At 37.8% G+C, this 14,567-nt stretch overlaps 1 protein-coding gene across 1 annotated transcript; it reads left to right on the top strand.

Annotated features, from left to right (window-relative positions):
• The first annotated feature begins 2,527 nt into the window (after window positions 1-2,527).
• LOC133990135 (immunoglobulin lambda-1 light chain-like) lies at window positions 2,528-14,143 on the top strand. The gene is made up of 7 exons (XM_062428309.1): window positions 2,528-2,599; window positions 5,878-6,031; window positions 6,196-6,525; window positions 10,243-10,287; window positions 11,168-11,470; window positions 11,603-11,677; window positions 13,994-14,143. The coding sequence occupies exons 1-7, from the start codon at window positions 2,528-2,530 to the stop codon at window positions 14,140-14,142; spliced, it is 1,128 nt and encodes a 375-aa protein (XP_062284293.1). The 3' UTR covers window position 14,143.
• Window positions 14,144-14,567: the final 424 nt, after the last annotated feature.

Genomic DNA, 14,567 nt, shown 5'->3' with positions numbered 1-14,567 from the left:
GTGTGTGTGTGTGTGTGTGTGTGTGTGTGTGTGTGTGTGTGTGTGTGTGTGTGTGTGTGTGTGTGTCAGTGCTCTTCCAGTCTCAGTGCAGGGTGAAGCTGCTCTGTGTGCTGTACACAGTGCTGATAGTGAAGAGTCTGGTGTACTGCTGTGGACTCTCTCTGCTGATGATCCTCAGAAACAAGGGACCGTCCACCAACTGCACACATGCTGACTGACTGTTTCCTGCTCGCCTTTTCTCACCATCACATCTCATCGATTCATCTCATTCATCACTTTGATCAGTCTTCATAAATGTCACTTATGACGTGTTGTGCTTGTTTTTACATTTTCTCTCTTTATGCACAAGTTAGATACAGTTGTGCTAAATATATAAATACATATATACTCATTTATATTTACAAATAAAATCTTAACAGTTACTTTTTTAGCTTTGGTTTGTTTTGTTTCCAACTATAAACTTTGATTTGTATTGTAGGAAATATAAAAATAAATGTAGAAAATATAACTCAGTTTTTAGTATTTTTCAAACCTTTATTGTGTTTATTGTTTTGTGTTTAATGAATTCTGCAAAGTTAGATTTGTCTTTTTAATTCATAACTGTGATATTTTCAATAAACTGTAAAATCGTTTTACTTGGCTTTGTTTGTTTTTCTTCTCTGAATTTATGCAAAATGCCCCCAAAATATAGAGATTAGCAAATAAAGTCTCAACAGTTCATTATTATATAATTGTATTTTAAATTGACTACAGTCTTATGATTCTGTACTTCATTTACAATATAGACTTACTTCTAAATATATAATGAAAAAAACTAGAATTAAATAATATTTAAATATTGTTAATTTGTATTCTTTAGTTTTTATTTAGTTAGTCTGTTACAGAACCATACACACCATTAACCAGACCATCCATAGCTTCCACATTAGTGCTCAACATTACACACATTCTTACCCAGCAACAGCTGTTCAGCCAAACATGTGTTATAAGTTTTCACATGATGTCCAATTTCGAATTCAAGTTTCCCTCATTACTTAATTTAATCCGGTTCTTGAAGTTTTCATTTTTACTCAAAGCACAATATTCAGATGCAAATGTCACCATACACGTCATTAAAAGTGTCATTTGGCCTATTCTTGTAATGATCAACAAAACTAGTCATCCAAATGTCATCTGTGGTACAATCATGTGACGCTGCCTTTTGCCTCAACACACTTAAGGCCAAACTCATTTTAACTATATTATCTCCTGTGAGTACAAATACAACTTTCTTTGAACATTCCTTAAGATGCATATTAGTTAACCTCTATACAGCTTATTCAGCACACACACATCTCTGTTATGTAGATAAACACTGCCTAGACTTCTCAATGTCTCTTTTGCACTAACGTTCCCGTCCTTTGATGCTTCTCTATGGGCATTAGTCAGCAACAATCCTATCTCTCTTTCTGCCTTCGAAATGTAAAAAAAATATGTAAATAACACACGCATAAGCATAACGAACAAACTGTACATCTAAATTAACATTCCAACTTTTCAATAGTGGCTTGATATACTGATTTCACAAACTTCATTAACCTGTCTTTTGACACTATATGTGTATTTCTAGCCAAAAGTTTATATGCAGCCTCAAAAGAAAGTTGAATAATCCCTAAAGTTTCAAACAAAGCTTTGAAACCATCATTGTTATTGTTCTCACTGCTGCGTGCTCTCTTTTCATATGATTTGAATATTTCTCACCCTGTTTACATGTTCATGCTGCAGAATTATCAGTCTGCCACAGTACAGACTGTGGGAGCTGAGCAGACTGCAGGAGTTTGAACGTCTCCCTTTATTTAATTATGTCAGTTTCTCAGCTCTGAGTTTAGGATTTGAGCTGCTTCTCTCACAGATTAATAACACAAATTAAAAATGAGACAGGGAGCACTGAGTTCATACTGAAGTTCCTGGAACGATTCTTTAAGCAGAGTGGATGGTTGTAACCGTCATTGTGTTATTAAAGTGAAAAACCACAGTGAACAGTGTGGAGGCTGCTGAGCAGAAACCCACACGGCCCATCTGCTGCAGGAAAGGAAATGTTTTTTTATGAGTCTTAATAACCACAGAGAACAGGAAACTTACACAAGATGTAACAGTTGACAGATTATTGAATAAAAGATGAAATTTTGTTGTAATTTCCTTTATAAATGTAGAGTTTGGTTGGTGGTCAGTCAGAAATGTGTTTGTTTGGACTCATAACTTCAGTATTCATAAAATCCTGACCACCAAACCACAAAGGTCCACTTATCAGTTTTTCTGGTGCTTTCAATCACCTCTCTTGGTCTTCAACAGTTCTCCTCAGTCCCAGTTAGTGGCTCCGTTTTGACTTTAGGGCCCCTCTACAGGACGGGGCCCCCAGATCAGCTGATAATTCAGGACTCCGGTTTAACCTCTTTATCATTGCAGCTGATCCTGTTCTCAAGTGGTCAGCAGTTAATCACATGATCACAAACTGCAGTGTGGAGCTCTGGGGGCCCCTGAGGGTCTGATGGCCTCCGGGGGTCTGGTGGCCCCTGAGGGTCTGGGGGCCCACATTCCCCTGCTGGTGATCCAAAACACAGTCAGAACTGATTTGTAGTTTCACACAATTCAGCTGTTAGAAAGTGTTAAATATGTATGCAGACAGACGGCGCCTCCTGCTGGTCAGAAATCACACAGCACAGACATAAAACACAGGAACACTTTTAATGGCTCTCATGATGAATCCATGCTCTGGATGTTTTATAAGAGCTCTTATAATAGACGCCGTAATAAAGTGAAATTGAGTGATCAGAGTGCTGTCCGTTTATATTGTCCGATTAATTAATATTGTATAATCTCACAAATGTACGCATTGAAAGAGTCTGCAACTTTCTGCCATTCCTTCCTTGCTTTTGCTGTGGCAACAGTGTTGCTTTTGGCCTGGATGATGTGTTTGAATTTTTCATAATTGTGAATAATAATTGTCTGCTCCTCCATGGTAAAGTAGGCTGCTCTGCAGGGTTTCTCCATGTTTGCGATTGGTCAGACGCTGCAAACACCTTTAACCCTTTTATGTGAGCGCGCAGTGATCCAGATTGTAAAACCCTGAGTTGAATTACTGAGTTGATAACCAGCTTCGTAGTACAGTTTAACAGGATTGCGAATGTCCGGGTAAGTCAACCCAGGTAACGGAGAGATATCCAGGGTATGTTAATCCAGCTTCGTAGTACAGGCCTCTGATCTCCTCATTCCCTCCATCATGTTCTTTATTTCCTGAGGATAGAACCACTACATGTTCTGCTATTTCTACAACCTGACGCTGCTCATAAAGTCCAGTATGATGCTTCCCCTTTAATGTGTGCAGAGTCCCGTTCAGGTTACTGTGTCTGATCATTACTATGATGCATGGAGAGGAAGGCCATGAAACTTCAGAGGAATTGCATTGGTGCAAAAACACATATATGGAAACAAATACAAGATTAAACTTACACAATAAATCAAATTAACCCCATGTCTTCAAAAATAAGGTTCATGTCATGTACACAGGATAAGCTGCAAACTGAAGAATGAGATAAAACCTCTCAACAGGTCTGCTGCCACGTATGAAGGTGAAAGAATGAGAGGAGCAGGTGAACTTAATCAGGACAATTATGGGTGACAGAGCCAATCAGTGAGAAGGAAAAGAAGAAAAAAGGGAGTGAGAGTAAATAAAAGAGAGAATAGTGAGTCCTTACTACTTACAGTGGGTAGAAGAAGTCAAACCAGTAAAGGTAATAGTGTGTACAGAATCTCAAACTGGTAACTCAAGTGGGAGACACGACCTTATCTGTGAAATATGAATGATGATTTATAGAATTCATACATCAGGAACACATGTTAGATTTGTTCGGGTACCTGCCCACGTGGGAGTGCCTGGAAATAAACTTGGAGATAAATATGCCAAAAAAAAAAAACAAGTTTAAAGATCAGAGGTCATCTTTAGTTCAAACTAATCTGTGCACGACAGAAGCCAAAGCAATTATAATAATTTAAAAAAGAAGGAAATCAAGAAAGTGTAAAGACCAATGGAGTGGTGGAAATAAAGAGAGACAGTTATTTTCTGTTACTCCACTGGTTGGACAAATGAGACATGGGGGTAGGAACAGGAGGGGGGAGACAATTCTTACAAGGACGAGAATAAACAAAACATTATACTCTGTAAAGAATTTCACTGTAAAATCATCTACTGTCATTTATTTTAACAGTGTAATACTGTATATTGGATTACAGTCTATAACAGTAGGATGACGGTGGGTTTTATGGTAATTTTACGGTGTATGCCAACATTTCACTGGTGAAATGTCTCTCTCCCTTTCACAAGTGAAAGGGAGAGAGAGGAGAGGACCTCACTGGAGACAAACAGCCCCACTCTGTCATTTATGTCACTCAGTAATGATAAGTGTAAACTGTAAAGCAAAGGTGGAAGAAGTTTATATTCTATTCAATTTTCATGAATATAGCTCCAAATCCCAACAGAAGTAACCTCAGGACACTTTTCACATAGAGCAGGTCTATATCGTACTCTTTATTTTACAGAGAGCCAACATTCCTCCATGAGCAGCACTTGGTGACAGCAGCAAGGAGAAACTCCACTTTAACAGGAAGAAACCTCAAGAATATATACTCTTTATACACATTTGGTGACATGAAAACTACACTTTGCAGAGACTAGTAGTAGTAGAAGCAATGTGTTGTTGCAGCCACCAGAGGGCAGCAGTGTAAAGGTTTTATTACTGACAGCAGCAGCACACAGCAGATAGAGGTAATGTAATATAAAGTGTAGAATGAGATGTAAACTATAGGTTTAAAGTGTCATAAAATGTCTCAACAACATTAATAATATATCATATAATGTGTAAAATATATTATAAATATTATATAATAAAAAGGGGCAGAGTTACTTTTGGTTTCCTGGAAACAGCTGAACATGTAGACTGCTGCTGGTTGTATTTGGTACCAAACTTTTATTAAATAATCATAAATAAATATTCATTTATTTGCAAACAGGTTGAATTTTTTCTTATGGTAGATTTTGAAATGTTAGATATTATAACTTACTATGATTATTACACCAATTAACATTTAAATATTAGACTTAAAACTCATGAAATAAAAACATAGAGGACATAATAATTAATCTAAACACAGGTTTTTAATATAGTTCTTTGGATCAAAGCATAATAATAAAAGGTTAATACATGTAATTCAAAGGTACCATATTTATATTTATATTTTAGTTTTTACATTTTAGTTTATTGGATGCATGAAACTGTCAGATGATGCATGAAATACATTTTAATAATCTAAATTAGATAAATATAAGTGGAACACATAAAGATTAAAATCACAGTTCAGGAGGAGTTTTGTGGATTTGTAGTATTTTTTATTTTCATCACATCTGTTCTACAAACAACAGAGAACAATCCGTGTTGCTAAATTCACCACCAACCTGAACGTGTTTGTGGTTTCATGAATGTTTTTGTGTTTTGTTTTTGTCCCAGATTTTTGTTCCGCTGTCAGATTAAAATCAAGCTGAAGAAAGTGAAGCACACAGAGGAACAGAGACGTGGAGGAAAACATATGATTAAAAAATAAAGAGTAAAATCATTTTAAAAACAGTTGAGATAATATCAGTCCGTCTCTGCTCTCCATCACTTTCACTGTTAAACTAATATGAGTTTGTGTTTGTGCTTCTTTTAAATGCAGCTGTAATGATTTTAAATATTTGAATAGAGGTGATAAATTATCACATTAACACCTGTGAACAATCAAACAGTGATGTGTCGGTGACGTCCGTCTCCATGGTAACTGTGTGCAGCCTGTTGCTCCTCCGCTCAGCAGAAAACCACACAGCAGCAGCAGCAGTCTTATGTGTCTGCTGCAGGGGCTGATGGGAGGTTTGAGGACCTGTTAGAAACCACGTGGCCCTCGTCTGATCTCACAGCTCGTCCTTGTTTGGCCTCAGCTGCATCAGAGCGCCACTTCTCCCCAGGTTCACCAGAGGAAACACCACTGCACACAATGCTTTTCCTCCCAGCTGCTGCTCTGTGCTGTCTGTGTTCAGGTGAGTGTTTCCAGCCAATCAGGAGCCCACAAACTCAACCTTTAACAAACACTGTCACACTGACCTTCATCTGTGTGTCTGTTTCTCTACAGCGCTGGTTGCCATGGCAGCACAGCTGATTCAGGAGGATTTAACATTGACCAGGAGAGCTGGTGGAAATGTCTCTTTCAGCTGTGGAGGAACTGACCAGTGTTACAATGATTATGTATACTGGTACCAGAAGAAAGACACAGACACATTCACAGTGATTCTGGACATTGACAAGAAAACTGGTCAATTAGATAAAAGTTATTCCAATCACCCTCAGAAAGATGATTTCTCATCTGTAGAGACACAGAAAGGCTGGGAGTTGCAGATCCAGACAGTTAAACGCTCACATTCAGCCACCTACTACTGTACCTGTGAGATAGATGCTTCCCACAGTGAGAAATGATCCCTGCAGCCTGTACAAAAACCTCCAGATGTCAAACAGTGTTAGTGACAGGAAGAGAGCAGTAAACCACAGCCCAGGTTCACATATTTCACCTCCATCTCAGCCAGAGTCACAAACAAACTGAGCTGAGGACAAAATGTTTGTCTGTTGGTGTCAGGATTTAGATTTCAACATTATATTGAATTGATATTATTGATCAGGTATTTCAGCAGGTTTCCTGTTGTTCCACACAGTGAGGACAAAGGAGCAACACAGAAGCACAATGATACAACAAGATGAAGACAAACAAACACAAATATAACACAGATAAAAGAGACAAATAATGGAGAGATCAAAAGTCAAACTTTATTAACATTTGATTCAGGAACAAAAATAACAAAATAATAAATAGAAAAATAATCATAATGGCTCAAAAATTGTGAGATGGCCACATTTTTTTCTGCCATATTTTTTCCTATAGGACTGCGTCCATGTCACATGACTTTCAAGTTTGCGAAAACATACAAAATGGCTGCCATTCAGTATAAAATTAAATATTTTAAAATAGTTTTGGCATTAAACTGCATTTTGATGACGTTTCTAGCTAGAAGTATGCATTTTATTTTCAAAATCTCCATTCAATGAATGTATATAATGTAGTTTAGTTTATTATTTAGTTTAATAGTTTATTCGTTATTTTTTATTGTGAATAATTTTTCAGTTCTTGCCACAAACTTGTAGGAAAGTTATGTTTTGTCATTTGCCACGTAAATACGTTTTTATTCAACATAATTTTGCTTTCCTACAAATACACTCAGCCACGAATGGAGCTATTATGAATTCAAACAACCTTTTTTTGTGTTTATTATTTTTCTGTGAATATTCTGAGATGAGAAGTTATTTAGAAGAGCAGTAATATTGGTGACGGGCGATGAGATTTGTCAAGTGCCTTGAGATCCTTAACAATACTTGATTTGTCTTTTTTTTCAACAGGACGCGCTCATTTTATTTAATGGATTAATTTATAATTCCTGTGTATCTTGTATATCCACTTCTTTTTTATCTTGGTCACTCCATGTCTTAGGAAATCTGTGTGTTTATTGGTGAAGCCTTAAGCTTTGGAGCACTTTTATCTTTATCGTGTTTTTCTCTTTTGGTTGTTATGGTGTAATGTTGTACGTATGGATTAATGGGTGACAACTCACTGCAAAGCAAATCTACCTACAGGTATCAATAAAGTAACCTCAACCCAGCAGAATTAGCACTGTAGTGCTTACTTGTATTAAGCTTTTATGTGTTTTTCATAGAATTGGAAGTTGTTAATACTGAATTGAGAGTACACTAACGAGTAAAAGAGGATGATAAACACATTTCTGTAATCAGATTTTAAATATCTAATTGTCAAATGAGTGAAAAATATTGTTAACCTTATTTTACCCAATTGATAGCGCCCTCAGTTGTTGACTATACTCACATGATAGCTGAGGTCAAAATCTCTCCAAAACAGTTGGTCTCATGTATGTAGCCTCTTTTATCGCTAAATTATAAGCTCTCTAATATGCACCAATATCAAGGTTCAAAGGTCAGTGTTATGAAGCAGGAGCCATGTACAGTCTTCATACTGACATAAGTTACTCTCCTGGTGGAGACCTTTCCAACAATGTATTTGGTTTATCTCTACGACAAAGTTTGAATTTTCACATTTCATGGACCCAAGCCATCCCAGGCTTAGTTTCAGAGAGCAATTTGAAGACCCATATTATAAAATAAAGCCTTTTGTTTATTTTACAGTGGAACTACGGACCAACATGAGTCACCTTCAGAGATTACTATTACTATTCTTTTGACAATCTAGGGCAGCATTGCAGGCTTGGAAGAAGGCCTGAAGTAGCCTAGCTGGTTTAGGGTTAGGCTGAAAATAGTAGAAACACTTAAATCACACATTGGATCTTGATTAATGAATGATTCAAGTTGAAAATATTTACTGATGTATATTGTATAATTTGGTGAGAACAAAATGGCACAACAAGCACAGGTCCTACTAGAGGACATTAGGCCTTCATGCACATTTTGCCTCATTTTGCAGTGGCATAACGTGCTTTACATACAATATTAAAAGAATTGAGACAAAGTGCCAAAGAAGCACGTTCTGAAAAGGACATTTAAATATAATTAAAATGATTCATTAAGAGTTAAGACAATATAAAATAAATACAATAATAAAAGTTACCTGTAAAGCATCCACCAGAAGGTTTCAGTACTTTAGTGGCAACTTGACTCTGTCAAGTTTGATGGTCAGCAGGTTGATGGTTGGAAGAAGCCCCCCCATCATGGCATTTGCTTCTCCTTGCAAGATGTTGGTTGCCTGGGCAACTAGACTCATGGTAGCGGCATACTCCTCTTCATCCTCTCCTGGTTGAGATGCATCACCAGGATCACCATCACTTCCCACATCATTGCTGTTCTCATCTTCACCAAAAACTTGGAATGCTTTTATGAAGTTGGAGCTGTTGTTGGTTGTTATTTGCACAATCTTCCCCCAAACCTCAAACTCAGAGTGGATGTCATTCAGGGCGCTTGCCAAAACATCAAATTTGTACAAACCTCTCAGTTGTTTACAGGCTAGAGCCGCTGAGCATCTTTTGAGACTGGTAGTATCAATCCAATGGCCAGTAACACCAATGAAGCTCCGCCTTCTGACAGACCAGCAGTGGTGGCGATATGGTCTATCTATCTATCTATCTATCTATCTATCTATCTATCTATCTATCTATCTATCTATCTATCTATCTATCTATCTATCTATCTATCTATCTATCTATCTATCTATCTATCTATCTATCTATCTATCTATCTATCTATCTATCTATCTATCTATCTATCTATCTATCTCTTTTTAGCCTGGAACCTCAGATGGGACCAATGAGAGGGACTATTACACAGCTCCCAGGATCACAGTGACGATTCGCATCAGAGTACCAGTAAGATGTGTTTTGATCACATTTCTAGTGAATGAATTTTACTTTAATAATCTTCATTCAGTGAATATACATGATGTTTAGTTTGTTGGTTATTGTGAAGATTTTTTACTTTAATCTCAGATGTTTTTTCTTGGAATATTACCCCCTCCCACGGCTCCATCTTTTCTTTTACCTACAGTGACTCCAATACACATTCGTAGTTGTTTATCTTAAAGGTACAATGTGATTTTTATTGAATGACTTTGTTTATATGCACCTTCCTCTTGCTTTCCAAAGAAACTGTATAAATAATTTCATATAAACAGTAACACTCATTGTTCTTATTCTCTCCTCCTTGTGTATGTGTATGTTTTTAAACTTGTTTTAAACTTGCTGCTGAATTGTAAAACCCTTTGAGCTGCATTCTTTGTGTGAAAGGTGCTATAAATAAACATAATTCATTCATTCATAACAGTGAGGAGGTGAGTTTGCTGCCCCCCAGTGGTGGATAAGTCTTTTATGTCAACACTCAACATGTGTCATGTGTTGGAATGATTAGAAATGTAGCAGGATCCCGACTCTCTCTTCAAAAAGGCTGAAATCAAGAAAAATACAACAAAAGAAGAGACAGTCATGTTGATATGAACATTAGAGAAACACATCATGGAGATGAAATATGAAACTGCTTCATAATTTGGATTCTTTCACCTCAGCTGACACATTCAGCAGCAGAGAGGTTTTTGTACGAGGCTTTTTCACTGTGTCAGGAGGAAGCTACCGCATCTTTGGCTCTGGCACTAAACTGTTTGTAGGTAAGTCTAAACTTTCATTTTCCTTCACTTGTTGTATTGAACAAGTTGAAAATGTGTTTGTAGTTTTAGTTTCTGCTGCTTCAGGCTTTACATGTTAGTTTTTTCATATTTAGTAGAGAATTCTTTCTGCAGCCATTCTTACATAAAACTAATCAATAACTCCTGAAAAGAGCTTCAAATCTCACTGCACACCACAAGTTATTCTTTATTTATGCATCACATCAAAGTTTGTTTCCAGCCAAAAAGTCTGATATCAGTAATGTTACAAATAAACAGGATTTAATCATCTCAGTGATTCAGCAGCAGCTCCTGTTTGTTAAAAACAAGATGAATATGATGTGAAACATCATTTAATAAATGTTCCTAAATGTCATTTTAGAAGCAAATAGTCATAAATATATTGTGTGTTAAATATACAGTATATATTTATTAAATGGTAAAATGTATCTCATGATAATTGTGTTTTTATGATGATAAATATGTTTATTAGTAGAAAGTATATTAATGCATGAAGGTAAAAAGAGTATGTTATAACGATAAATATGATTTATAGATAAAATGTATAATTGTATCTTAATTCACATTTAATATAAATGCTGCTACGTCAAGCACGAGGGGGGCACAGTGGAGGCCCAAACAGGTAATGAAGGCTTGGTGACTGTGTTCAGCAGTGATTCAGCTTCATCTGGAGACGCTGTCAGAGAGAGCAGAGGAGCAGAGCGCTGACATTTCTCACTGCAACTCCAAACATTTGACTCCTTTTCTGTTTCATGTGATCATGTAGTTTCCAGGATCAGACTGAATGCTGTGCAGTGCTGTAAGCTGCTGTTGACTGTGTGAATGTGTGTCTGTGCTGCTTGTTGCTGCTGTCAAACTTCAGATGAGCAGGTAGTGAAGCCCGTGGTGAGCTTGTACCCAGCAGCATCCAGAGCCCACCTGGAGGGGAAGAGCTCCCTGCTGTGTCTGGCCTCAGCCATGTCTCCTCCTCTGGTCCAGTTCTCCTGGAAAAGACAGAAGAAGAACGGCCCGCTGGAGGATCTGACCTCTGCTGAGTTTGAGCAGCTGGAGCTCAGAGAGCCGGGACGCAGCGCCTCCATCCTGCTGCTCCATCAGCAAGAGAACAGCACATATAAATACCACTGCTACGTCAAGCACGAGGGGGGCCCAATGGAGGCCCAAACAGGTAATGAAGGCTTGGTGACTGTGTTCAGCAGTGATTCAGCTTCAACTGGAGACGCTGTCAGAGAGAGCAGAGGAGCAGAGCGCTGACATTTCTCACTGCAACTCCAAACATTTGACTCCTTTTCTGTTTCAGAGGTTCCAGCTGCAGCAGCCTCCTGTCCTCCAGAGAGAGAGCCAGCAGACCTGCCAGCTCTGCAGCAAGCTGACTGTAAGATCACCTGCTGCCTCTCTGCATGCTCTGACAGCTCCAATGTCCTGCTGCAGTTAGGGCTGCATATCAGTCTGTTCACTTTCTGCTCATCATTGAAGGATTTAAACATACACTCCCTGATTCTGTTAGAGTGTCCCACAGCACAACAAGTCCCACTGAGAGAGCGTTCACTGCACAGGCTGACTAATAACACCTTTTAGGGGAGCGCCACTACATTTTAGGCTTTGAGGGAGACAAGTTTAGGGAGTCTATCTTAAAGCTGCACTAATCAATAGTTTTATATTAAGAAAGAATCTAATGACTAAAGGAGCTTTTTAGCCTCTTTTAGCTGCTAGTTGTGGTTTTGTGGCACATTTCCTGTCTGGTTCAGTCTCAGTGTTTCCAGCAGCAGCAGCAGTTTTCTAATGCAGCATCAGGCGCCTCTTTCACCATAACCGCAAAATAAAACGGCACCTACTGCAGATATAATTAGGCTCTATCACAGAGGTCTGTAGGATCAATTTTATGTAACCCATGTGCAATTACGCATTGCGCATGCACAATCATTTACTTTGGTCGTGCTGACTGTGGGCAGTTTGTTTTCTGCTGGACCAGTGTGGGATGGATAGGGTAATATTTAATTGATTCATTTATTGTTCAGTCTATGGGAGAGTCTGAGACTAAAACGAGACGGCTGAAGAGCTTTTCCACATTAAAAGCCGCGGACGTAGCTGTCAGCTTCAAGCGCTTTCAAGAACATTGTCTCATCACTTCAAAATTTGAATTCATTTATTTTTCGTTCTCATAACAGCTTTAAACATATTTCTAAATTAACTTAAATAACAAAACGAAAAATCTACTCAGTTCATAATAAAGTTCTCAAACAGTGATCGACACATTATATCTCCACCAATACGTTACAGGATGCATTCAGTAAAAAAGGCAAATAATAATAAAATACAGAAATAGCATAGCATAACATAGCATTCACACAAAATAAATAAATAGGCTACCGGTAATTCAAGTGTGCTGTAATTTAGTAAACAAGCCAATAGCCTATATGTGCAAATAATATTAAAATTTAGAAAACCCGAAATTATTAAATAAAAATACAATGCAATAACGTTCACACAAAACAATATACAGTGTAATTAATTAAAAGCTGCAATGTAATTTAGTCAACAAGCAAATAACTGCATCAGCCTATTATTAACCTTCCTGTCGTCCTCCCGGGTCAAATTGACACTGTCTGTTTTGACTGTTCCTTCTTTCCTCCCTGCCTTCCTTCCATTTGTCCTTCCTTCCTTCCTCCCTCCTTCCTTCCTTCCTTCCTTCCTTCCATCCTTCCATCCTGTCATCCCTTCCTTCTTTCCTTTCCTCCCTTCCTTCCAACCTTCCTCCTCCTTGAATGGCTTCCCTAGTGCAGCATCAGGCGCCTCTTTTTCCGGCTTATGTTTATTGAGTTAGTTTGTATTTATTGATATTGTGTTACAGAGTTATATTTATCTAGGCCACCTACTATCTGTACATCATAACTAAAAAAAAGAAGACTCCGGCCACCAGGGGGAGCCGTGCAGCCTGGGAACCCCCCCAAACTTCACCACTGTTGAGGGTGATATAACAAGTTTAGGGAGTCTATCTTAAAGCTGCACTAATCAATAGTTTTATATTAAGAAAGAATCTAAGGACTAAATGAGCTTTTTAGCCTCTTTTAGCTGCTAGTTGTGGTTTTGTGGCACATTTCCTGTCTGGTTTAGTCTCTTCCAGCAACAGCAGCAGCAGTTTTCTGGTAAAACCACTGTACACTACCTGCCCAGCAGCAAACAGCACACACACCATTATATGTCAGAGATGACTTTGTTAGCTTGTTGTGGAGTTCTTCTGCTCCCAAGTGCTAAAAACTTCACATCTATAGTAACCTGTGTGTTTTTAAAAAGGGTTTGGACTTTGCTTTTTATCCTTGAGTGATTTTAATTGTTAAAAACTGTAGTTTATTAGTTGTTAAGTTAAAAACAGGAAATCAAATCCTGTTGAGGCCCCTAAAAAGCTGTCCGGCCCTGACTTGTTGTATTTAATAAGGGCCTTTGAGCTGTCAGTCAAACTGTAGTGGACCCCTGTCTTCATGTAAAGCTGCTCGTCCCGTGTGGAAAAGTCCAAGTTATAGTGAAGAAAATGTGATGATATTGTGATGAAATGTCTACAGTTGAACAGACCTGTGTGTGTGTGTGTGTGTGTGTGTGTGTGTGTGTGTGTGTGTGTGTGTGTGTGTGTGTGTGTGTGTGTGTGTGTGTGTGTGTGTGTGTGTGTGTGTGTGTGTGTGTGTGTGTGTGTCAGTGCTCTTCCAGTCTCAGTGCAGGGTGAAGCTGCTCTGTGTGCTGTACACAGTGCTGATAGTGAAGAGTCTGGTGTACTGCTGTGGACTCTCTCTGCTGATGATCCTCAGAAACAAGGGACCGTCCACCAACTGCACACATGCTGACTGACTGTTTCTGATACAGTTGTGCTAAATATATAAATACATATATACTCATATATATTTACAAATAAAATCTTAACAGTTACTTTTTTAGCTTTGGTTTGTTTTGTTTCTCACTATAAACTTTGATTTGTATTGTAGGATATATTACTTAGTTTTTAGTATTTTTCAAACTTTTATTGTGTTTATTGTTTTGTGTTTAATGAATTCTGAAAAGTTATATTTGTCCTTTTAATTCATAACTGTGATATTCTCAATAAACTGTAACAACACAGTGTCTGTGTTTCATGAAGTTATTTGGTTTTGTTAATTTTTCTTAAAAAGTTGTGTCTCTGTATTGATTTTGATACGATATACCCCAAAATTATAATTATATTTTAAAATAAAGTCTAATGTAGTGGAGTAGAAAGTAAAATATTTCCCTCAGAAAGG

Source organism: Scomber scombrus, chromosome 11 (assembly GCF_963691925.1).
Source record: "Scomber scombrus chromosome 11, fScoSco1.1, whole genome shotgun sequence".
In the NCBI taxonomy this organism is placed as follows: Eukaryota; Metazoa; Chordata; class Actinopteri; order Scombriformes; family Scombridae; genus Scomber; species Scomber scombrus.
This window is presented reverse-complemented; position numbering and strand designations above follow the sequence as displayed.